This window comes from Notamacropus eugenii, chromosome 3, assembly GCF_028372415.1.
Source record: "Notamacropus eugenii isolate mMacEug1 chromosome 3, mMacEug1.pri_v2, whole genome shotgun sequence".
Lineage (NCBI taxonomy): Eukaryota > Metazoa > Chordata > Mammalia > Diprotodontia > Macropodidae > Notamacropus > Notamacropus eugenii.
Window position 1 is genome coordinate 381,761,370 of NC_092874.1, and position 26,824 is coordinate 381,788,193.

Sequence of the window (26,824 nt, forward strand, 5' to 3'; positions counted from 1 at the left end):
ACCTTCTTCTCCGGGGCCATCCGGGTACCGCGGCCTGATATTCACCAGAAGGGCTGGGGAGGGCCCAGGGTGCAGTGGGAGAGTCCGGCCCTTCCAGGCCTCGTTCTCGCGGCCCCGCCCACGAGAGGCTGTTCCGTGCAGGGGCCAGTAGGTGGCGCCAACGTCCGCTTCGCCAAGCGGCCTCGGGGACGTGGGATGCTGCGGGCTCGGAGCCGCTCTGCTCCTGCGCACGAGGGTGAGGAGTGAGGGAGCGGGCACGGGAAGCGAGAGGCGAGGGACCAGGGACGGGGGAGGAAGGGGCGCAGCGGGCCGAGAGCGAGGACCTGCGGAGCTCCTGGCGGGGAACCCAGGTAGGAGAGGCGGCCAGGCCCTGGGCGGGCGGCGAGTGAGACCAACTTGGGGCCGCTCCCTGCTGGGGGCGGGGGGGGGGGGGGTTGGAGTGGGGGGGCCCGACGAGGGTGAGTCCACGTGCGTCCAGGAGGAGGGGGCGACGTGAGCGTGAGGGCGGCGCGGCCCGGGGGTGGGGGTGGGGGCGCCGACGCTCCCCTCGGGACCTCCCCCCCTCCCCGCTGCCGCGTGAGCCCCGGGGGCCGGGAGTGCGGGGCCCCGACGGGCGTCCCGCAGCGTCTGACAGCTCGCGGGAGGGGGATGGAAGCCGGTGACCTGGGCAGAGAGAGCGCCGGCGAGTGGGGCGGCAGTGGGCAGAGAGGAAAATTCCAGAGAGGAAGGAAAGAAGACGGGCACGCGGGCTGGTCCTCGTGGCCGGAGAGTGGAGACCCGGAGAGAGGAGAGCGCGGGCAGTGGAGGCTGTCTGGGTGCTGCTGGGGACCGGACCTGCCGTCCTGGCTGCGGGGAGGGAGCGCCGGCAGGTGGTTGTGCCTTGTGGAGCTGTGTGTGTGAGAGAGTGTGTGTGTGTGTGTGTGTGTGTGTGTGTGTGTGTGTGTGTGTGTGTGTGTGTGATAGGGGACGCAGCCCCCTGGGGAGCTGTGTGTGTGAGAGTGTGTGTGTGTGTGTGTGTGTGTGTGTGTGTGTGTGTGTGTGATTGTGAGGGGACGCAGCCCCCTGGGGAGCTGTGTGTGAGTGTGATGGAGGTGCGGGGAGAGTGTGTGTGTGTGTGTGTGTGTGTGTGTGTGTGTGTGATAGGGGACGCAGCCCCCTGGGGAGCTGTGTGTGAGTGTGATGGAGGTGCGGGGAGAGTGTGTGTGTGTGTGTGTGTGTGTGTGTGTGTGTGTGTGTGATAGGGGACGCAGCCCCCTGGGGAGCTGTGTGTGTGAGAGAGTGTGTGTGTGTGTGTGTGTGTGTGTGTGTGTGTGTGTGTGTGTGATAGGGGACGCAGCCCCCTGGGGAGCTGTGTGTGTGAGAGTGTGTGTGTGTGTGTGTGTGTGTGTGTGATAGGGGACGCAGCCCCCTGGGGAGCTGTGTGTGTGAATGTGATGGGGTGCGTGTAGGGGGGGGGCGGGGGGAGCCTCTTGGGCAAGGAGCGAGAGTGTGAGCGTGCAAGCAGGAGCACTGAAGCGGCGGTGCTGGAGGTGGGGGGGCGGGCATCTTCCTTAAATCACCTGGAGAAACTTCCAGTCTGGGAGTGCAGGCAGCAGACATTCCGTGCAGCCTTTCTGGAGGTACCTTTGACTTTTGGCTTCGGTCACCGCTTCCAGACTTGGAGGAAGAGTTAGGTGTGGAAGAAGCCTCAAAGCCCGAGGAGCTTGTAACCGTTTTGGCAGCCTCTTCTGTTGTCTGCGTTCCTAATGGAAGGAAATGCTACAATTCAGCTAGAGGCGAGTGAAAATGAAGGTGCGATTTATGTTTATGCACCCCAAGTTAAGAGCCCCTGGCACATAGTAGGTATTCAGTACTGTTTTGTTGCTCGGTTTGATATAGTCATCAAATCTCTGATTTAAATTCAGTCAAACATATTTAGCATGTTAAAAAAAAGGACAGGATCACAGAAAGGAGCCTGTGGAAACCCGCGTTTACTTCTTCATAGTTAAACTTACACTTAATGTGTGGGAGAAGTTTTGCCAAGTGGAGCGCTTGAGGGGGAAAGGGCACCTAATGTGTTCTCTCACAAATGAAAGTGCTTAATTATTTTTTCAAAAAAGAAACGTATCCTTTTCTCTGTATACCAACTAGACATGTATTTCCAAGCTCTGTGACCATCATGTTCAACCGAGCAAAACATTTGGAAAAAAATTAGAAAACAGACCCTGGATTAGCAAATATGAGAGAGCTACTTTGTTTAAGCCCTATAAGAAACAGAAATATTTCAGTATCATGTCCAGCATCACATAAGCCAAAGTTGGTAGTGGAGCAGTTTCAGCCTTCTAACTGTATAAAGTGTTTAATCCAAAATGGCTGAAAAGAATTTTTGGTTACTCAGGTAGTTCCTTTTCTAAAGTCGTATCTATATCTATATATATGTATATATGTATGTATGTGTGTGTGTGTGTGCCAGAGACTATATATGTGTGTGTACACACACACACACACACACACACACACACACACATATATATATATATATATATATATATATATATATATATATATATATATATATATATATATATATATACCAGAGACTCGGAACTTTCATTTCTAGGAATTATTGGTCATTCTGTTGTTTTTATTTTAATCATCCATTGAAAACCCTCCTAACTAAATAGTCTGCTTTGAGTCATTTTTACATTTGAGAATTAGCACTATTACTAGAACCACAGAGATAGGGGAATTTTAATAGGTGAAGAAAAATCAGCATACAAGTCAACACTTTTTGATTTCTTTGCTGGTCGAAAGTTGTAATGGGTTCCACATCACAGTTTTGGAATTGTGGCTTGCCTCCACCCATCTCATGTGCACAGAACACTGCACCAACTTCCTCCCCTCTATTCCTTCTCCCACTGGGATGACTTCAGTCTGTTTTTCATCAGAAATTGGACTCTCTTTCAAGGACATGAGAAAAACATTCCCTAAAAGTAGCAATTACAAGTTTAATATAGATATCTTTGTATCAGCAAACCAGCATATATATTTTATTTAGGACTTCTGTTGGGGAGGAGACTATCAGGACTCAGAAAAACAATCAGCTCACTCTTCCTAAGAAATAAACCAGGTTACATAGGGCCAACCCCACAGAGTTCTCATTGACTCCCCCCTTACACTTTTCCTCTTTTTGAATCTGCAGTATTTCTGATGCACAATATGTTATGTGCAACCTGTAATAACTTAAGAAAGTAGACAGGAGAAGGATGACTGCTCTCAGCAGTTCCTCCCAGAGTTGCAGTGAGACATTACTCTGAGAAATACTTTCTCAAATGTCTAAAATATATGGTAGTCCCAATGGGGATATTTGGTTTTGGTGCTATTATGTCAAAAGATTTATGGGTTTAAAGAGGAATAATAGCCAATGAATAGCATTCACTTTTTAAAAGCATCTCTTTTCTCCTGATACTGCCAAAATCAGTTCAGCAGTATGTCTGCAAAGCAAGCTGCCTGAAAGGTGGGGCACACAAGATCTCTCCGCATGACTGCAGTGTAATAAAGGAATTTTTGATGTCCTGTTTTCTGACAATGGCTTTTTCCTAATTCAAGGTGATTTTTCAATTTGCCAGCAGTGTACAAGAAAGACGTCATTTGGAAGGACTCAGGCTTCCAAAGCAGTCCTTGCATTAGGAAGAGGTACTGCAGACCAAATGACATCTGTAAGACATTTTGGTTTTATATGTAGCAGATCTTCAGGAATGTACTAAATAGGCATAGACTTGCCAAGAAAGAAAAGAGTGAGCAGATACACAGAACAACTGGTAAGGAAGTTGAGGTATGAAAGCATTCCAAGGTCCTTTGAGATTTTCTGGTGGCTGTTAAGTAATAGATGATATGAAAGGCAAAAGCATTAGAAAATTGGTATTCAGGTCCATGAAATTTCTTGCGGTGGTTAAGAAATGCTGATAAGCATTTCTCAGATTCTGAACCACCAGTTTTGAAAATTGACTCTGGAATCCTGAAATGAGATATGATTGCTCTTAGAATTGGAAGTACTTCGGAGCTCTCAGTGTAACACCCTGTCAGAAAGACATGTGCTGGCCACAAGAATGCTAAACAAGAATGTTTTAATTGATGTTGAAGATATTACAGACTAAATAGGGCCCTTATGCCTGGTCACTGGGAAAGAAACCATGGCCAACATATGCTTTCTAGGGCATGGGAAAGGACCAAGATACCCAATAAATATTCCTTAGGTAACCAAAACTTCAAGCTGATTTCTTTTTGGATTTCTTTCACATGCACCCCTCCCTTCAACAAAACAAAGCTTCACATACTCACTTTATTTTTAACTTAACTTTAGAATATCTGAAACAGGGGCAACTAGGTGTCCCGGTGAGTCGAGCACAGGCCCTGGAGTCAGGGGGACCTGAGTTCAGATTAGGCCTCAGACAGTTGACACAACTTGGGCAGGTCACTTAACCCCAATTGCCTTGCCTTCCCCCATTCAAAAAAAACAAAACAAAACTGAAATACCTGTATTTAAACAAATTTTAGATATTTGGAAAGAGAACTGGCTCTGAAGTCAGAAAGATCAGTGTTCAAATTCTTCTTGGACTTTTTTCCCTTTGGTTTTTAAAAACTTTTTGTGGTCAACACACTTAAAATATTTTAATAATATTTAATTTTCCCCCTATTATATGTAAAAATGATTTTAATTTTTTTTAAGTTTTGAGTTGCAAATTCTGCCCCTCCCTTTTCTTCTTCCCTCTCTCCCTGAGATGGTAAGTAGTCTGAAATAGGTTATTTTACATGCGATCATGTAAAATATTTCCATGTTAGTCGTTTTGTGCAAGAAGACTCAAACAAAAAAAGTGAAAAATAGTATGCTTCATTGTTTTCAGACATCAGTTCTTTGGAGTCTTTTGGGATTGTCTTGGATCATTGTGTTGCTGAGAAGAGCTACGTCATTCATAGTTGATCATTGTACAATATTGTTGTTATTTTGTGCAGTGTTCTGGTGATTCTGCTTTGTATTAATTCATTTAAGTTTTTCTTTGTATTTCTGAAATCATCCTGCTTGTCATTTCTTATAGCACAAGAATATTCTATTACAGTTGTATACCACAACTAGTTCAACCATTCCCCAATTGATGGGCATCCCCTCAATTTCCTTTTTTTACAGATAGGTTGTTTTCCTTTCTTAAAAAAAAGTCTCTTTGGGATACAGACCTAGCAATGGTATTGCTGGATCAAAAGTTAGGCACAATTTTATGCTTCTTTGGACATAGTTCCAAATTTCTTTCCAGAGTGATTGGATCAGTTCACAACTCTACCAAAAGTGTATTAGTGTCCTTAGTTTTCCTCCATCCCCTCCAACATTTATCATTTTCCTTTTTTGTTATATTAGTCATCTTGAGCTTTCAACTCTGATTAAGTCACTTAACCTCCCCGAGCCTCAGTTCTTCAGCTGTAAAATGAGGGGATCAGACTAGATGGCCTCTGAGGTCTTTTCCAGCTTTAGATCTGTGATTCTATGCTAGCACTTTATAGGAACTGGTGTGTATGGGCATATACCACACCTACTTGTTTTCTACATAGTAAGAGGATTCATAATTGGGAGCCCTAAGCAAGGAGTTAGGGTAGAGGGGGTAAACTTCTAAGAGGTAGAATGTCAAGCAGCTGGAACTGATAAAACCTGGTAGGTAGGTGCTAATACAGGGCTATCTGGTACAGTGATTTGTTTTGTTATATGCTCCTAGTCATTAATTTTTAAGGAAAGTGAATGGCTAACACCTAATTACCAAAGGAGTTTTCATGACATATTTGGCAGGAGGGAAAAATCCTTTTAAAGAATGTAATTAAAGATTACTACTCAGCTAGAACTAGGATCAAAGTGATTTTGTAAGGTTATAATTTGAGAGCCATAGCTGTCATTGGGCTTCCAATTCCACAGGCTTTTTAGAAAAGTTTTTCCACCCTCTAGATAACTTACGGCACCATTATGAACTTGAAATATGGCAATACAGGGACCGGGAGATGTGGGTTTGGTTTTTAGATATTCCATCTATTTATGGTGAACTTCAGATATCTAATTCATAAATGGAGAGAAAATTTTTTTCTCTCTGTCCTTACTTTCATAGAGATATTGGCAAGAGAAATTGAGAAAATGTTTCTTCAGTCCTTTGAATTTGTTAGACACGTCCTTTATAATTATTTTTTGTAACACACTTAAGTCTTCACGCTATTATTCCCCCCCCCCCCCCAACAAAATATTGCATTCATCTGGCCTTGAAAAAGCCTAAATACCAGTTTTGAAGCAGTGGGTGGAATGCAGAAATTCCAGTCATGCTTACATTGCTTCTGGTATAGCCTTTTTGTATCCCCTGTGTGTGTGACTTCCTAACATTCTGATGCATTGTTCTTAAGAAGCAACTCTTTGCCATGCTAGAACCCAAATACTTTACCCTAAAGGGTAAAAAGTGTGATTTTGTTGTTTGCATTTCTGAATGTGAATTTGTTTCTTCCATTTAAAATTTCTTGCTGAAGATCTGGTCTCCAGGTTGTATTTGAGTCATGTTTCTATAATAGCAGAGGTAGCAAGCAGGGTCAGGGAATGGAATAGCTTTCAAGGGGGATGGTTGCGGTAGGTTAAATCTTTGGAGTCCTGACTAATTTCAGCTGTTCTCTAATTGAGTTACAGCTTCTGAGATGAGTATAGTTCCTTCAAATCCTGTGCCAGGTGGGCCCTTTCCACCTTAACTAGGTCATTCTGGTTGAACTTAAGCTCCTTAATTATAGTTGATACTTCTTTCATTCAGCAAATATCTGCTGAGCTTCTTCTATGTAAAAGGCATTTTATCAGATGTTTCCTAGAAATCTGTACTCAAGAGAAGAATGTGATTGCCAGTTCCATTAGGCATCTTTGTTTTTTTTTCCATTTTGTTTTCAGACAGCAGGCATTTATTTTCTTTCCCTCCCACTCCCATTATCCCATTGAGAAAGAAATATAAAAACATTTTAGCAATTATGCATAAGCAGGCAAAAGAGATTATTAGGCAAAATTGTGATATAAATCTGGGATCCTAGTTGAGACAGTCACCTGTCTAGCAGTGGTGATGAGAGCTCCCTGGTAGTTTCTGGGAAAGTATTTGAGCTCTTTCCTCTACTACAGTCCCTTTCTGATGCTTCATCATGACATAGAAGTAACATCAAGTTCTGGAGGACCTTGTTAGCAGATCCTGCATGTCCCACTCAGCTGGAATGGTGTCTTGTATGGGTATACTGATGAACCATATGCCTGATGAAGTTCATAATCAAGAGGTTGGCTACTAAGTGATACATATTTTAAGCCAAAGAAATTCCAAAAGACTACTAAAGCACAGAAGGTTTCATTTTTAATTTTCATTCCACACCAAAAGGCTAAAAAGATCCTTGAAATATTAGAGTATTTCAGCCCATTCAAATCTAACTTGTTTCCTACAGTCTTCACTCCCCTTGAAGATCATGGTTATTTACTTGGCTCAGATTGAGAGACCTCTTGAGAATAGAATCGTGGTTTTATTGTCCCACATTCAGCTGCTTCTAAAGACTTATTTGATGTTCATGATAATGATATTTATCTATCTTCATTCTTACTCTACTAGGAAACTACTTGGGTATTTTGACAGAAGCTCAAAGTCTTGTTCCATGACTACCTCTCCCACAATGTTTTATGGATCTTCTTCTACCATGTCTCCACCTAGCAAGAGCAAACTGAAGCGTCAGAGTCGCCTGCTCTCCCACATGCTATCCCGAACGCTGAGCTACAAGGACCGAGGCTCTGATTCTACTTTTCCCAGCTTGGGCACCAGGGATGACCCTGCCGAGCTTTCCACACAACTTTCTGCCCCAGGTGTCCTGAAGGTGTTTGGGGACAATGTCTGTACAGGTGCCCACTACAAGAGTGTCCTGGCCACAGCTACTTCTAGTGCTCAGGAGCTGGTAAAGGAGGCACTAGAACGTTATGCTTTGAATGCAGTGTCAGCCAGCCAGTATGTGCTGTGTGATGTGGTGGGGCGATTTGGGGACTTAGGACAGCAATGGCAGGCAGAATGCCTTCGAGTCCTACGGGATAATGAGAAACCCCTTTTGATCCAGGACCTGTGGAAGCCCCGAGAAGGCTTCTCTAGGAGGTTTGAGTTGAGAAAGAGATCAGAGGTGGAAGAATTGGCTGCCAGGGATGTGGACACCATCACAGCAGGTGAGAAAGATAGGGAATACACAAAGGCCATATGACTGAGTTCTTGGGGATTGGGAGTGGGGGGGTGGTCTAGCCTAGAGAAAGGGAGGATTGTATTTATATCATATGCTATATAGATATAGATAAAGAGATTGCTACTCACTCGGGAGCCAGGGTGTACTTGAACAATAAGGTCCTTTTTTTATGTGTTGTGTATTCTTTGCTTCACTAAAGTCCTACTCCAGTACCCTGTCTTGATATGGAGGTGACCATATATTTTTGAAAGCTGTATCAGGAGTGCCGCCTTTGTCACATTCTGTTAAGCTAAGAAGGCTCTGAGGATTCTCCCAGTGGCTCCCTATATCTGTCTGGTCTGGAGGAGAGCCTGGTTAAGTTTGGGATGGGTTATCACCAGAAAGTTGACTACAAGGTGGTAAACTTTTTTGGTCACAGCAACCTACAAACATCTGTTTCAGTGAAGAGAGGTTAGGATTTGTATGGATATAGTAATTAAAGTGCAGGTCTGTGGAATTTTGAAGGAAAAGGTGTTACTTCCAAGGGAATCAGTAGTTTTTTTTGTTTTTTTGTTTTTTTTTTTTGTGGGGTATGAAGATTTCCTACTACTTTTCTTGTGTCTGTGGGAAACTCCTCTAAGTTTACCATACCCCAGAGTGAATGCTGGTGTTTTACTTCTTCTAATTTTCCTTTTCATTTAATCTGTTAATGACATCCTAAGTTTACCACCTTGTAGCCAACTTTCTGGGCATCCCCTTTGTTTCTAGTTCTATGCTATAACAAAAAGCGTCTATAAATATTTTTATATATATGAGTCTTTCCTTTGATCTCTTTGGGATATAGGCCTTGTAGTGGTATCATTGGGTAAAAGGGTATGCATAGCTTAGTGACTTTTGGAACATAGTTCTAAATTATTTTCTGGAATGACTGAATCAATTCACAGTTCTCTCAGCAGTGCATTAGTGAGCTTTTTTTCCCTTGGACATTATCATTTTTATTTTTTGTCATCCTCGTCTGTTTGATGGATGTCATATGAAACCTAAAAATTATTTTAATTTTCATTTCTCTTAATTTTTAGTAATTTGGGCCTTTTTTCGTATATCTCTCTTGATAGCTTGGGCTTATTACTTTGAGAACTGTCCATTCATATTGTTTTGACTATTTAAGAATTACTCTAATTCCTATATATTTGAATTGTGATCTCATATCTTAGATAGCGGGCTTTTATCAGAAACTTGCTGCAAAGATTTTTTTTTAGTGGACTTGTGTTTTCCTTGGTGTAGAGAATACTTGATGAGAGACTACCTTCATCAATGTAGAGTGACATATTCTCTATAATTTATATAGGCTTATGTTTGTGGGGCAGTGAGAAGTCAGATGACTGATGGAGGGTCATACAGCCAACATATGTGGGGCAGAACTTCAATGGCTATTGCTGACTCTGAAGCTGCCTCTCTGTCCTTTATACTATGACATCTCTCTGACAACATCAGTTTGGAAATGCTGTGGGAATGGACTGGAAATGCATGAGAGACTTCACATAGAGAGACCAGTTAGAAGGCCATTGTATTAATCCAGGTGAGAGATGATGAGGGCAGTGACATTGTGAGTAGAGAGAAGGGGACAGTGTAAGAGATGTTGTGGGGTAGAATCGACAGGAATTGGCAGCTGATTGTCTATGTGTGGGATAAGGGAGAGGGAAAAGTTGAGATTGATTCTAAGATTTCAAACTAGGTGACCAGAGGGATGGTGATGTAGTTGATTAAAATGAGATGGTTAGGAAGAGGATATGTTTTGGGGGAAAGATAATGAGTTCTGAAGTAGACTTGTTGAGTTGGAAAAGTCAGTGGGATATCCAATTCTAAATATTCAAATAAGCAGTTGGTGTTAATGGACTGGAGCTCATATGTGTTGAGATAACTAAACCCATGGGAATTAATGAGGTCTCAGAGCGAGAGAAAAGAGGGTCTGGATGCAAAGAAGACCTGAGTTCAAGCCCTACCACAGACACTGTTAATACTGACTTTATGCCGCTATGAAAGTTATTTAACATCTAGACAACTAAGAATCTGAGTTACAGCACAGGTGCTAATATGCAGTTATAGAGGGAATTTCCTCATTGCAAGTTCTTACTCCAATGAAATCACAGGTTTTTGAAAGAATATTTATCATAGTAGATGTAAAAAGTTTTTGAAAGAATATTTATCATAGTAGATGTAGATGTAAAAAGTTTTTCAAAGCTTGAGTAGTACTTGGTTTTTCTCTTTCCATTCCTATCAGTAGAGTAGATAGACATACTTAGAACAGATGGACATGAATTTGGATGTCCAAGTTTATTCATTATTGTGGATTTGTTGTAACTACTATCTTAGCCTCATAGAATTCTTAGAATTAGGAGAGAGCTTATAGATCTAGTTCATTCTTCCACACACTGAACAATCCCTTCTACAACATCCCTGTGGGATATTGATCCGGCCTCTTCTTTTAAATACTTTCAGTGAAGGGACTTACCTTATCCTCTTTCCAGAGTGTTTTGCTGTTGGATAGCTCTTTTTGTTACAGTGCTCTTGTTGATCAACTGTGAATGATTTAGCTATTCTCAGAAATACAGTGATCCAAGACAATTCCAAAGGATTTATGATGAAAAATGCAGTCCATCTCCGGAGAAAAAATTGATGGATTCTGAATGCAGATCAGAGCATACTTTTTAAAAAATCCTTATTTTTCTTGGGTTTTTGGGGGGGGGGGTGTTTTCTTTCACAACATGGCTGATATGAAAATATATTTCCCATGAATGCTCATGTATAATCTATATCAAATTGCTTGCCTTCTCCATGAGGGAGAGGGAAGGAGGGAGAGAATTTAGAATTCAAAATAAAAACAAATGTTAAAAGTTGTCATTACATGTAATTAAAAAAAATATAAAAATTCAAAAATTTAAATCATCTTATGTTAAGATAAAACTTAAGCCCATCGATGTTAAACCAGCCTTCTTGTGCATCACAGAACAAGTTTGCTTGCTCTTCCATATGACAGCCCTTCAAATATTTGAAGACTTATCATGGTTTTCTTTATCTGTTTTTTCTCCATGACTAACAGGGTTCATTTTAAGTTATTCCCTCAGTTGTTCCTCATAAAACATATATTCTTCTATGCTAGCAGCTCTTCTCCTCCTCCTTGATTTAGTTCATTTTCCTTAATGCTTTACCTCATACTGTAGGTCACCTGCTGGGACGTAGAAATAGTTTTGCATTAAAGAAAAATTCTTATAGTATTTAATGGAATTTTGCCAAAGGTTTCATTGTTATTGATTTGTAGATAGAGCATCTATTAAACCAGACACTGTGCTAGGTGCTACGGATACAAAAACTTTCTTGCTTTTGAGAAACACAACTTAATGGGAGAAGATAATATTTACAGAAGAGCTAGAAAAAGGTTGAGGGGACTTATAAGGTATATCATGGTTTGAAACTGCAGCCTGAAAATGACATGGAGGCTTACTTGCTGGTAAGAAAAAGCAGAAAGTTCATCAGAGCCTTGGGTCCAAGTTTTTGGTGGAAAAGCAGTGGGGATGATAAATTGGAGAGAGCATGATTTGGAGCCAGGATTGTATTCCTGCAGGAGTAAATCAGGCAAATTCCTAGAATGTCATACCACACCAAACAGGTTCTGGGATTTCTAAGATACTTTTATTTTCTTCTCTTTCCCATATCCTAAAAGAGTAAAATGTTCAGGTCACGCACCAAAATGCCCATTTGCCCTCTGGAGTAGTCTGGTCTGAAACAGTAGTAGAAAATGGGATGGAGTCCATGTACTACATAAATGCAAAGAAATAAATTTTGGTCCTACTAGTTTTCAAGTAAATGGATATTATATAATAATAGTTTGTATGGTTATATTTCCTAACTTGTCATTTCTATTCCCTCCAATAGCTATAAGTAATTTCACTGGCTGTCTCCTGCTTAGAATTATTTCCTTCCTCATTTCTGTCTCCAGGCTTATTTCAGATCAAAGCTAAAATCCTAACTTCAGCTAGAAATCCTTCCCCCTAATACTAGTGCCTTCCCCCTGAAACTGCCCTCAGTATATCTTGTTTGTCCACAGTACTTGGGATGTTATCTGTCCGTTAGATTGTAAGCTCCTTGAGAGCAGGGACTGTTTTTTGCCTTTGTACACTTTCATAGTATATAGTTGACATAGTACATGGCAACAGTAGGAATTTTTAATAAATGCTTGTTGATTTGGCTTTCCTTGTTTTGTAATGGGTTTTGGGTTAAGCATTTAGCAAAAGTTTACATTTTTGCTTCTCAGTTATCCAGAGCTGAATTTCAACTTAAAATGGGAGATGGAGATTGAAGTAATATATTGTGCATATTTTATCTAGAGGAACTTGGATTTCCAGAGTTGTAAGTAAAAAAAATGGATGAAGCAGATAATCAGATTACCATCATAGCCTAGTCATCAGGTTTTTTATTTCCCAAATATGCTGCCTTTCCCCAATTGCCTTTTTTCATTTTTTTCTCCAGAGCATCACAATGTTGTGTATCTAGGGAGATAAAGAGATGGAAGGGGGGTGGCAGAGCACTGATAGAATTGTTTGTTGTTGTTGTTGTTTTTTTGAAAAAGGATTGGCATTTAAAACCAGTGCCATGCTGAGAGAGTAGACCACTGAATTAAAAAGGGTAATGCCTTGGGTACATGGTGCTGTAGGAGGTGAGGAGAAATGAATACAGTGATTGGGAGAGGCAAGAAAATGATACTTATTTGTTAAATTATGCTCAGGTCAGTCAAAATTAAATTAAAATAGCATAGAATTTAAATAAAGCTTATTGTATTTAAGATAATCTTGTGGGCTAAACAAGGACATACCCCAAGCACTGTGTTCTCAGTCCACATTGCTTGAATGTTGGAAAGCAGGCTTTGAGCAGAGGCAGTTCCTCTGTAATCAGTGACTGCATGTATACCAGGTTCACAGTTGGAGGCCACTAAACTGTAGAGCTTACGGGGACCTCAGTGGCCATCTAGGACAACCTATACCTAACCAGCAGTTCCTTCTAAAACATTATTAACAGGTAAGTTGTGAAAACTTCCAATGAGTGGAAATGTTCTACTTCCAATGAGTGGAAATGTTCTACTTCCCAAGGCAGTCCATTCTGATTTTTCACAGCTCTTAATTATTTGAAAGTTCTTTACATCAAGCCTAAATCTGCATCTATCCACTCCCACTCATTGCTTTTAATTTTGTCCTCTGGGTCCAAGCAATAGAAACCTTCTCCTCTTCGGTACCACAGTCCTTCAGATACTTAAAGACAACTATTTTGTTCCACTTAAATCTTTTTCTTTGTAGGGTAAATACTCCCACTTCCTTCAGTCATTCCTCATACTAAATGATTTCCACTCCCTTTATCATCCAAGTTATTCTCCTCTGGCCTTTTTTCAGTTTATCTCTGGCCTTTCTAAAAATTTTTTTGTATTTTGAGTCTTGGAGGCTCCATTGAATTTTTTTTTTGCTTTTCCACCATCCAAATAACTCTTTCCTTTATAAATCTCTGGTCTTGTTCCTGAGGTGCTAAGTTGCAAATATTCTGATCCTCTAATAGTAGGGTGAAGAAGAAGACCATAAATCAATCAGGTATAAGAACCAGTGAGAAACTTGGGAAAGTGACCTAGAAGTTAAGTGATGGCAGCAGGGATAGTGAGAGATTGGTATAAACATTGCAGAGGCTGGCTCTACTTACTACCTGTATGAACTTAGGCAAGTCACTTAACGTCTTCTGGGTTTTAGTTTCTTAATTTCAAAAAAGAGAGATCTCTGAGGTCCCTTCTCAGTCGAATACCAATTTTAAAAGATAGCCTGCAAGCCTTGTGAATGGGTCTTTCCGTGGAGGGGTTATAGAGAGGGTAGTGCTGTCTTGTGGCTCCTAAGAATTGTGCATACCTGTGAGTACCAAGTGCTCTCCATGTCCTCCCTTTGTCTCACAGACCCTTATTACAGGTCTATCCTGTTTTATTGCACTTTGCTTTATTGTATTTCACAGATACTACAGTTTTTACTAGAAAAATTTGTGGAAATCCTGCATCAACTGAGTCTGTCAGCACCATTTTCCCAGCAGTGTACACTCACCTTGTGTCTCTGTGTCATATTTTGGAGATTGTCTCACTATTTCAAAGCCTTGCATTATTATTATTATCGTATCTGTTACAGTGATCTGTGATCAGTGATATTTGATGTTACTATTATAATTATTTTGGGGTGCCACCAACCACACAAATATAGCATGGCAAACTTAATTGATAAATGTTATTTGTGTTCTGACTGCTCCACTGACCAGCCATTTCCCTGTCTCTCTGTTCCTCTCCTTGGGCCTCCCTATTCCCTGAAACACACCAATATTGAAATTAGGCCAGTTAATAACCCAACAATGGCCTCTGAGTGTCAAGTGAAAGGAAGTGTCAGTGTGCCAAACTTCGTTGTTATTTTAAGAAATTGCCACAGCCACATGAACCTTTAGGAACTACCTCCTTGATCAGTCAGCAGCCTCAATGTTGAGGCAAGACCCTCCACCATCAGAAAGAGAGGGGTAGATTTTAGGGATAAGATAGTTTTGGACAGGTTGAGATTGGGATGCCTATATGGACATATAGTTTGAAATGTCTAGTAGGCATTTGGCTATGGAGGATTGGATTTCAGCAGAGAAAAGAAGACTGTAGATCTGAGAACCCTTTTGCTAGAAATGAGAATTAAATCCATGAAAATTAATGAGGTCACTAAGTGAGAGAGTATAAAGAGAGAAGAAGGTACAGATAGTATCTCGGGGGGTTGTATATCCACAATAGTGCAAAAGAAACTGAAGAGAAAGCAGCCAGATAGGAAGAGGAAACTAAGAAAGAGCAGTGTCACAAAAACCCAGAGAGGAGAGAGTTTCCAGGAGCAGAGGGTGGTCAGTAATGTCAAACTCTACACACTGGTCAAGAAGAGTGAGTACTAAGAAAAGACCATTGGATCTGGTAATTAAAAGATCATAGATAAATTTGGAGAAAGAAGTTTTCTTGGAGTGATGAAGTTGGAAGCCGTATTGCAAGGGATTGAAAAGTAGAGATAACCAATGTAGACAACTTTTTCTAAGGGGGTTGGCTATGAAGGGAAGTTTTTCAAGGATGGAAGAGACCTGGTTATATTTGTAGGCAGTAGGGAAGACCAGTGGATTTGGAGAGAACGAAGATTAGAGAAAGGAAATGATTTTGGGGGGTCAATCTGCAGGAGGACATGGGAAGGAGGAGATGAGATTTAAAGGTATGTGTAGAAGTGTTGGTTTTGATGAGAAATGCTTCCTCTTCATTGGTGACTGGAATAAGGGAGAAGAGAATAGGAGAGAATGTCAAGGGTTTTTGTGATTATGACCCTTAGGCAGAAAAGGAAGCTTATAAAAATATCTTCTATTTTCTTAATAAAACTATGAGATGAGGTGCTTCACTGAGAACATGGGGGCATGAGGGCCTGTTGGAAGTTTTGAGGAGTGAAGAAAGATTTGGAATAGGGTTTCTGGGGAATACAAGTGAGAGTCTTTTATTGTTGTTTAGTTGTTCGGTTGTGTCTGACTATTTGTGATCCCATGGACCATAGCATGCTAGGTCTTTTTCTCCTCCACTATCTCTTGAAGTCCATCCAAGTTTTACGTTCATCATTTCCATAACACTACCCATCCACCTCATTCTCTTCCATTCCCTTCTTTTTTTGCTTTCAATCTTTCTCAACATCAGGGTCTTTGCAGCCAAAGTATTTAAACTTCGGCTTCAGTATTTGACTTTCCACTGAGCAGCCTGAATTAATTTTCTTAAGTATTAACTGATTTTATTTACTTGCTGCCTAAGAGACTCTTAAAAGTCTTCTCCAGCATCACAATTCAAAGTCCTCACTTCTGTAGCCCTGAACTTTCTTTATAATCTTAACTTCACAGCTGTACATTTCTGCTGGAAAAACCATAGCTTTGACTATACTGGCCAGTCTTTAAAGAAGAGTAACAAAAGACCGTGCCCTATGACTATGAGCCCAGTTGAGCTTAAATAACATAAGTTTGTAATGGATCTGGTCAGCACTGTTTGCATGATGTAGGAGTGGTGGAACACTCTTATACAACTTAATTTCAGGAGGAAAGAGAGCGTTAACAACTGGTAGGACCAGGAAAGGCCTCATATTGTAGATGGAACTTGGAAAGGAGCTAGGGATTCTAAAAGGTTCAGCTTTCTGATAAAGTTGTACAAAGAACTGATGCAGCACTAGTATGAGATTGCCATCACCCATGAAACAGAACAGTGGGGTTCTCTGGACTATTGACATCAGGATATTTATCTGAATTGCTTAATGATTATGATTAATGAAGGACAGAGATCCAGGAAAATTAACTCCACCTCTGCCACATCAAGGAAATATATGGGGAAGAGAGCTGTCCTAGGCTTTAGGTTATTTTAACCTTAGCATACTTATGTCCTGAGAGCTGGGACCATACCAGTCAAACCTTTTTTCATAATTTTTATAAATAAGGTTATGCACCATATGATTGATTAGGTGAAATTAATTTGATTTCCTAGCTTTTTACAGTGATAGCAGTCCAAGAGGAGAAAAATTAGATGGTGATGATTACTTTGGGAATAAAGATTAGTGCATTGGGACAGATGGTGATCAGGAGGGAAGAGCTTAGGAACTCAAGAGTTAAGAAATCATTAAAACTGGTAGCCCATGGGATCAAGACTGGATATTGTTGAAATGTTTTGGAATGGGGTTGAGAGGAGTACATTACTTATGGAAAAAGACTGTGATAAACCTACTGCATTATAATGTGGTGGCATCAAAAGACCTGAATTTGAATGGCTGTAATACTACCTTTGGACATATAACCTCTGAGCCTCAGTTTCCTCATCAATAAAATGATAATAATACTTGCACTACTAATTCAAAAGGTTTGGTGACAAGCATTATCAACCTCAAACCCTTATATAAATGTGAGTTATTTAAATAATAATACAAAAGAACTAAGCAAGCATCAGTAATAGGCTTGCTGTGAGCTTCATTTTCACTGAGCAAGAAGCTAACTGAACTAAATTGTAAGTAGAGAAAAATTTCTCTGTTAAGTAAGGCATTTGTAGTAATGCTAAGAAAGCTTCCTAGACACTTATCTTGACAATGCTGTTGTCAGTCAATCTTCATAGCTCTGTATAGTCATGCTGTGAGGGTGTATACAAGTCTTTAAGTGATTTGCCAAAAATCACACAATACAAAGCTTAGAATTCTCTTTCCCATAACCAGAGCCCAAGATCTGGCCCCTAACAACCCTCTAATAAGTGACTTAGTTAAACCAGGAAAAATGGAAATCAAGTGGAAGCCTTGGTTCTGGGATCTCTCTTAACTGTGACATAGTCATTTTGCAGGAGAATCTATTTATGAAAGTAAATGTCTTCCTACTAAAAACTATTACTTTTACCCTGTAAGTGAATTTTTAGAGTGAGTTTTGAATCTTTAATATGCAGGCCACTATTTCTTATTTCCCCTGAAGATTTTTCCTGCAGATTCTTCATTCTAACCTTTTTCTTTGAAATTTTAGAGACCCAAATTGCCCACAATCTGCTTTAAAGTGAGCACACAGCTGGAACTTGTTTCAGTCTCCTCCAGAAGATGAGTAGTTAGAAACTGACATTAAAAGGGGGCTGTGCCAAGTGTTGTGAGAAAGACAACAGTTATTAATATACCATCCATGGGGGCGGCTGGGAGTTAAAAGGCAGAGAATAGGGAGTGGCATGCACCATTGCTTGTCAAGAACTTAAGATAGGGCAATGTGAATTAAAAATTTTGGGGAGATAGGTTTCTGGGGAAGGAGGGTAGGGTATCCTGTAGTTTTGTAGGAGATAGGAATTTGAGTCCATCAAATTCTGAGGCATATGTAAACTGTATCATTGCTGTTCAGAGAAAAAAAAGTCCAAGGTGATGTGTTTTGATAGTCCTCCTCATTTACCAGTGATTTACGGGGCAGTGATTTCTCCATCTCAGAGGTGAACTGTTGACAAGCACTTATTTTGTGCCAGATGTGGTGCTAGGTGTTGGAGATACAGATATAAAAAGTAAGATTGGCTTGGCCCTCAAGAGGTTTACATTCTACTTTCATCATCCCCCCCACCCTGCTTATCCCCTTCTCCCCCATTTTCCTGTATTGTAAGATAGGTTTTCATACCAAAATGAGTGTGCATTTTATTCCTTCCTTTAGTCCTAAGAATGTGATGAGAGTAAGCTTCATGTTTTTTTCTCTCACCTCCCCCCTTTTTCCCCGTACTAGAAAGTCTTTTACTTGCCTCTTTTATGAGAGATAATTTGCCCCATTCCATTTCTCCCTTTCTCCTCCCAATATATTTCTCTCTCACCCCTTAATTTCATTATTTTAAGATATGATCCCATCCTATTCATTTCACCCTGTGCTTTGTGTGTGTGTGTGTGTGTGTGTGTGTGTGTGTGTGTGTGTGTGTGTGTGTAATCCCACCCACTACCCAGGTACTGAAAAAAGTTTCAAGAGTTACAAATACTGTCTTTCCATGTAGGAATGTAAACAGTTGAACTTTAGTAAGTCCCTTATGATTTCTCTTTGCTGTTTACCTTTTCATGCTTGTCTTGATTCTTGTGTTTGAATGTCAAATTTTCCTTTCAGCTCTGGTCTTTTCATCAAGAATGCTTGAAAGTACTTGATTTCATTGAAAGACCATTTTTTCTCCTGAAATATTATACTCAGTTTTGCTAGGCAGGTGATTCTTGGTTTTAGTCCTAGTTCTTTTGACTTCTGGAATATCCTATTCCACGTCCTTTGATCCCTTAATGTAAAAGCTGCTAGATCTTGGGTTATCCTGATTGTATTTCCACAGTACTTGAATTATTTCTTTCTAGCTGCTTGGAATATTTTCTCCTTGACCTGGGAACTCTGGAATTTGGCCACAATGTTCCTAGGAGTTTCTCTTTTTGGATCTCTTTCAGGAGGTGATTGGTGGATTCTTTCAATATTTATCTTGCCCCCTGGTTCTAGAATCTCAGGGCAGTTTTCCTTGATAATTTCATGAAGGATGATGTCTAGGCTCTTTTTTTGATCATGGCTTTCAGGTAGTCCCATAATTTTTAAATTGTCTCTCCTGGATCTATTTTCCAGGTCAGTTGTTTTTCCAATGAGATATTTCACATTATCTTCCACTTTTTCATTCTTTTGGTTTTGTTTTGTGATTTCTTGGTTTCTTATAAAGTCATTAGCCTCCATCTGTTCCATTCTAATTTTTAAAGAGCTATTTTCTTCAGTGAGCTTTTGAACTTCCTTTTCCATTTTGCTAATTCTGCTTTTGAAAGCATTCTTCTCCTCGTTGGGTTTTTGAACCTCTTTTGCCAATTGAGTTACCCTATTTTTAAAGATGTTCTTTTCTTCAGCAGTTTTTTGGGTCTCCTTTATCAAGGTGTTGACCTGCTTTTCATGCTTTTCTTGCATCTCTCTCATTTCTCTTCCCAGTTTTTCCTCCACCTCTCTTACTTGATTTTCAAAATTCTTGTTGAGCTCTTCCATGGCCTGAGCCCATGGAATATTTATTTTGGATGTTTGGGATACAGAAACCTTGACTTTTATGTCCTTCCCTGATGGTAGGCGTTGTTCTTCCTCATCAGAAAGGATGGGAGAAGATATCTGTTCACCAAGAAAGTAACCTTCTACAGTCTTATTTTTTTTCCCTTTTCAGGGCATTTTCCCAACCAGTTACTTGACTTTTGGGTCCTTTGTCAAGAGTAGGGTATACTCTGGGAATTTGTAAGATCTCATTTCCTCCAAGTGGCACAATCAAGCGTGTATACTGGTCTGGGAGGAGGAAGGGATTTTTGTGCCCAGAATCTTAGCAGTTTCCTCTCTACAGCCACCTGGCCTCCAGTTCCGCCAGCTCCCTTAGACCCTCTACACAGGGCTGAGGTAATATTCAGCTCCTCAGTGCCCTCAGGCATTTTTATGATCCAGCAATGGATGTGGGCTTCTGTAGGGGCTGTGGGAACTGCTGCCGCTTGCCCAGTGTGGCCTCTGCTGCCGGTTGGCCTCTGCCTGAGACCAGAGCTATGGGAAGGCCCTTCTCCCTTCCTGGCCAGCTGAAAAAACCCCGTCTCTGACCTTTGGCGCCTGTGGGTTGAGGGATCTGGGAACTGCTGCTACTGGCTCTGGGGATTCTGTGACTGGAGATTCTTCCCCCTAGGGCTGTTCGCCAGCCGTGCGGCCAAGGCTGGTGGTGCAACAGATGTTTCCTGTGGGCCTTTCAGGTCACCCTGGGCTGGAAGTCTCCTTCACTCTGTTGTTCTCCACTTCTGCTGCTCCAAAATTTGTTGAGAGTCTCTTTATACAGATATTTTATGGGCTGTGTGGGGAGAGCCTGCATTTGTGTGTCTTTCTACTCTGCCATCTTGACCACCTGGTTTACATTCTACTGGGGAATATAATTTGTTCACAGATAAGTAATTATTGGTTATGTACAAAATAAATTCCAAGTGATTTCAGGGCAGAAAGGAGATAATAACAACTAAGAGAATCATGAAAAGTTTCTTGAAGGAGCTTCTACCTGAGATAAAACTTGAAGGACAGCAGGAGTTTTAAGAGGCAGGGATGAGGAGGGAGAACATTGCAGGCACAGGGGAATAGTCTGTGCAAAGGCATGGAGACAGGAGATGAAGCTTCACATATGGGAAGGGTTAAGTTAGTTGGTTAGATTAGAATGCAGAGTGTGTGTGAGAGAAAAGTAAATGGAAGTCAGGCAGGAAAGGGGGGGTCAGGGCATGTTTATAGGCATCAGGGAAGGAGCCAATGGATAAAAAGAGGCTGAAAACTGGAAGAGAAGTAGACTTAGACAAACATGGACAAATATCTTTCATTATATGTCTCAGTCTTCCTGATGAATATCAGGCTACTGGACCCAGATGGCTCAGGAGAAGAAATGAGGCTGGTGACCTTGCACAGCCCTCCCTCACTCAAAACAAAGTCAGCTGCTGTCATGGCCCTCTTGGAGAATGAAGGACACACACACAACAACAGCAACAATAAGCTCACTATGACTCTTACACAACAGATGAAACATGTAGGAATCATATTTTTTTAAACTTATCTTTTCTTATTGCATCTTCTCCCCTTATTTTTATTCAATGCCCCCCAGTCGCACCCAAGGCTACTACCACCCCCTTGGACCCTTTCAGCACCCCCTAAGGTGAAGTGTTGTTCACTTTGGGAACCTAAAATCTACATCAGAGGTGAGGAACCTACAGTCTCAAGGCTACATATGGCATTCTAGGTCCTTGGGTGCAGCCTTTTGACTGAGTCCAAATTTTACAGAACAAATCATTTTATTAAGGGGATTTGTTCTGTTAGGTTTGGATTCAGTCAAAGTGCTATACTAGAGGACCTAGAGAGCCACATGTGGCCTGGAGGCTGCAGCTTTCCCACCCCGATCTAGATGATTGTAATTCTAAATTCTAATTGGTCTCCATGCCTCTACCCCCACACTGTCATCCTTCACAATACTCTCAAAATTTTATTTTTTCTTTTTCCCTAAAGGGCATAAATGATTACATCACCCCCTGATCAATAAACTAGTTTGGCTCCCTATTATCTCAAAGATCAAATATTCGCTTCTCTGTTTAGCATTTAAAGCTCTTTATAATTTGAATCCTTCGTCTCGTCTTTTAAGATATCCTGCTCCCCCCATAAACACATGCTCATACATACACTCCATGGTTGAGCCCATTTGCCCTGCTTGCTACTCCTCACACATTGATCAATCCCTCATTTCTATTTTTTTGTACTTTCTTTTCTTTTCTTTTCATTATTCATTCAACCTGAATATTGAAGAACCAATCATTTTTAAACATTAGAAAAGGACAATATCAGGTACTTTTCACAGCCATGATTGGGGGGTAACATTTAACTAAGTAAGGGGTGGAGGCAGTCATAAAAGATAAAATAGATAATTTCCATTACATGAAATTGAAAAACTTTAGCACAAAGTGCAGTTAGAATAAGAAGGGAAATAGAATGCTGCATCACCTATCTCTGAAGGAGATCTGTTACCCAAGATATGTTGGGAATTAATACAAATATATAAGGTCAAGAACTCTTCTTAAAAGGAATGCTAACCAGGTCCACTACCGATTTATATTATCTAATCTCAAGGGGGTCCTTATTGCAACAAAGCAGTTCTTTTACTTCTCCCTAATTAATTCTCTTTCAGACTCTTAATATGTGTTACCATCTTCTTATTTGAGATCCTCACCTCATTCTTTACTCAAAAGATCAAGGTCAGCTTATTGACATGACATCATCTCTCATATATTTACTCTCTTAGTTCAATCTGAAGGAGTGGCTCCTTCTTCTTGCCAAGATTAACTCACTACAAATACTATTTATCCCATTCTCTCCAGTCTTCTCCAGCAAACTGCCTCATTTCTTCATAATCTTTGGTCTCTTCCTTTCTACTGGTTCCTTTCTTACTATTTTGAAACATGCTCAAGGCTTTCCACTGCTTGAAATCATTAATTGCTAATAAATTGTTAAATCATTAATTTATTGATAAATTGTCAAATCTGATGCATTTCTCAGTTTTTATCTTTCTTGACTTTTCTGCAACATTTAACGCAGTTGATCACTTTCTTCTCCTCCTAGAGACTCTCATGCCTCTAGGTTTTTGTGACACTAGTTCTCCCTTTACCTTCTGATTGCCCATCGTCCAAGTCACGTTCTCTAACTGTGGATGAACCTCAAGGCTCTATCTTAGGCCCACTTTTCTTTTCTCTCTGTACTCCCACTTTGTGATCTTATCAGTTTCCATAGATTCTGTTGCCATCTCTTTGCCAAAGACTCTTAGGTCTGTATATTCAACCCTAGTCTCTCTCCTTAACTTCAGCTCTGTATCACCAGTTAAATGCCTAATGGAAATTCCTAGTTCAGTATCCCACAGGCATCTCAAGCTTACCTTGTCCAAAAACAGAATTCATTATTTTTCCTCCTAAACCTACTCTTCTGAATTTCTCTGTTTCTGTTAAGGGTACCACCTTCCTTCCAGTCACCCAGGTCTGCAGCCTTGGTATCATCCTCACTCCTTGTTCTCTTTTCACCTCACATACCAAACTGGCTGATTTTGTCCTTCGTATCTCCATAATGTTTCTTCTGTACATCCTTTCCTCATCACCCACATAGCCACCACCTTAGTTCAGGCCCTTATCACTTGGACTATTGCAGTTGCGTCCTTTTTTTGTCTTCCTACCTCAGACCTCCTCATTCCAGTCTATCTTTCACACAGCTGCCTAAGTGATTTTCCTAAAAGGCAGATCTGACTGTTACAACCTCCCCAGTGGCTCCCTAATATCTCTAAGATCAAACAATGTCTTTTCTTTGGCATTTGAATTTCTTCATAATATGACTCCTTTCTAACTTTCCAGTCTCTTTACACATTACTCTTTTCCCTACATACTGACTTTTTGCTTTTCTGTACATGTGACACTATCTTTCATCTTGGTGCCTTGATATTGACTGTCCCCCACACCTGGAATGTATTCCTTCCTCTTGGTATCACATACAAGTCTGTATTTAATAAATGTGCACCAATCACAATGAGTAGTCAAAAGTTTGAACAAACAGTTCTCATAAGAAGCTGTTAACACTTTGAAAGGTTGTTCAGGGTCACTAGGACATAAGACAAATATAAATCAAAACAATTCCAGTTTCCTTGTACATATAGTACATTGCCAAATGTGACAAAAGATGGATATGATCACTATTAGAGGGGCTGGAGAGAGATAGATGCACTAGTATACTGTGGGTGAAGCAGTGATTTGGTCCAGTCCTTCTAGAGAGCAATTTGGAATTATGCCAAGAAAGTACCTCCTTCTTCACATGAAGGGGTGTGTGTGTGTGTGACATGACTTGCACTTGACTTTGTTTGGAGGGAGGGAGAGCTGTGCAAGGTCACCAACCTCATTTTCTCCTCACATGACTACTACCTATAGTACTATGAGTACATCACTGAACCTTTCAGAGATTTAGTTTCCTCATCTGTAAAATGGGGATAATACTATTACTACTATAAGGTTTTTGTAAGGAAAGTGCTTTGCAGACTTTTGAGTGATATATAAATGTAGGTACCCATAGTGTTACAGTGTCAGTTATTTCTTTTCTGAATCTGCTATTCAATCTTTTCAACTCCATACTACCAATAATGGTTAAACTGCATGAACCTCTGTTTGAGAATTAGTAACAGGGTTCTTACATTTGCAGATGAATAATATTTTCGAACTGGATCATAGTATTGAAAGGTGCTTGCAGTTGTTAGCTTGTTAACACATTAAAGACCAACACTTTTTTAAAATAGACATTGTGCTTTTTATTTCTTTTGAGAGCTCCTAGTCCCTGCAATGCTGATAGCAGGCATAGCACTCAATGAATGCCTAGTATATAACCAGGCTAGCCTGATCCTCAGATCTGCGCAGGAACATGCCATAATCATCTGTGTTTGAAAATCTTAAGTGTAGGAAATCTACAGTTGTCTACCCTATTAAAAAAAAAAACAACACCAAAACTCTCAGGTTAAGAAAATTCTTCCCTTTTTGCTTTCTCTTTATGAAGAGTTTGAATTAATTGAGCTTAAATGACTACTGGTAGTATATCTTGAAGCCCCAGAGACACTGTAGTTTGGAGGATGATGCTAAATTTATCACTAAATCCACTTCAGGGTGACTGTATCTTCTGGGCCCAAGTAATTTACCTTTTATAATGTTGTCTTCATTTCTTCAGTTCCTGCCCTTTTATTAAGGGACTTCATTATACATGTTGATAGTCTTTAAACATCTTAATCTCCCAGTTCTTCAGCCTTCTCAAATCCTACTCATTTAAACAGTGGGCATTAATTAAGGACCCCACTATATGCCAAATACTGGTGATACAAAGGCAAAAATAAAATTAAATAATACTTGCTCTCAAGGAGCTTACATTTTTTTGGAGGGGATCACATGTATCCACATAAATATGTGCAGAATAAATACAAAATACATAAAAGGTATTTTAGGGAGGAAGGACACTAGCAATTGGGGAATCAGAAAAGGCTTCATGTGGAAAGTAGTATGTGCTTGTGTTGACTATCCAAGGGGGAATGATTTTTTGAGGGGGAGGAAGAGAAAATTCTAGACAGGGAATGGTTGGGGATTGGAGATGGAGTGTGGTGGGTGAGTGTTGAGGAGTGGAAAAAGATGTTTTTCTATGTTTTTCTAGGTGTGTGACTAAGAAAGAGAGAAGTCATATAGGTTGATATCTGTAAGGGGTGGTAGGGCCTAGTGAAAGACTATTAAGGATGGGAGTGACTGACACTTTTCTAGGCAGAGAGGAAAAACTATTAGGAGGAGACTGATAATTTAGAGAGAGAAAAGAGATGATTGAGGGGGCAGTATGGAGATAGAGAAAAGGATGGGATCTAGGTTATAGGTAGTGGGGCTAGCCTTGGCACGGAGAAGGACTGCCTAATTATAAACTGGGCTAGAGGAGGAAAGAGTGTGGGGGATGATTTTAAGGAGTTTTTAGATGAAGAGGAGAGAAAGAGGGACCTCATAGCAAACAATCTTCTTCTCAGTAAAGAATGAGACAAATTCCTAAAGTGTGGGATGTTCAAGGAAAGGAGAGAAGTTTGGAACAACCTTTCTGGAGACTGGTGTAGAGAATCATTTAGGGAGGAATAAAAGAATTGCTTTGCTATAGTGAGGGCCCAGTCAAAATAAGAGAACAAATATTTAGGGAACTCAGTTTAGTTGTATGATTTCTTTTGGCTCTGTTCAGCAGCACACAAATAGAAGCCAAAGTGGCAAATGGTGGGAGTAATCAGAGGCTGGAGTTTAGCAAAGCATGTGTGACAACAGCACAAGGAAGCAAAGCAGAGGACTGTAGAACTGAATTGATTAATCACATGGTTGAGATTGGAAAGGGAGGAAAATGAAATGAGAGCAGGGATAATGGCTTGAGACCATACTGAGGAGTGGAGGGATTAGAGGTAAAGGTGAGAACAAAGAACATGTTTAGGAGGAATAAGGCATAGAGAATGATATGATGCCTTTATTAAATAAGCACCTACTATCAGAGGAATGTGATAGTGAGGTCTAGGGTATGACCATCCCAATAGCTTTAGTCTCCCTCTAATGCTTCCTTCCCTGTTACCTATATATTTGCTCATCTCCCCTGTCCTTTTAAAAACCCTCCTTCATTAGACTCTACTGTGCCCTCCAAGTTTGGTTTCTCCTCCCCTTTTAATCCAAACTCCTAGAAAAAGTTGTCATTTGCTTCAGTTTCCTCTCCTCTCCTCACCTGCTTTGTAATCACTCGACACAGACCTCTCTGGAGTTACCAGTAATCTCTTAATAGTCAGATCCGATGACTGTTTTCCCCCTCAATATTTATTCTTCTTGACCTCTCCACGGGTGATTACCTTCTCCTTTATGGATATACTCTTCTATCTATGGGATGGGGGGGAGAGAAATAAACTTTTATATAGTGCCTACTATGTGCCAGGCACTGTGCTAAGCACTTTTTGGGT

At 40.6% G+C, this 26,824-nt stretch overlaps 1 protein-coding gene across 4 annotated transcripts in view; it reads left to right on the plus strand.

The window, feature by feature from the left end:
* The first annotated feature begins 239 nt into the window (after window positions 1-239).
* RADIL (Rap associating with DIL domain) overlaps window positions 240-26,824 on the plus strand; it is a 114,841-nt gene continuing 88,256 nt past the window's right edge. For 3 of the 4 annotated variants that reach the window (XM_072597667.1, XM_072597670.1, XM_072597669.1), the window contains exons 1-2: window positions 1,703-1,791; window positions 7,626-8,221. In XM_072597667.1, coding sequence (XP_072453768.1) covers window positions 7,669-8,221 — 553 coding nt within the window. In that variant the 5' untranslated portion in view covers window positions 1,703-1,791; window positions 7,626-7,668. Of the gene's footprint in view, window positions 351-1,702; window positions 1,792-7,625; window positions 8,222-26,824 lie in introns of those variants that run through there. The other variant, XM_072597668.1, reaches the window with a different exon arrangement.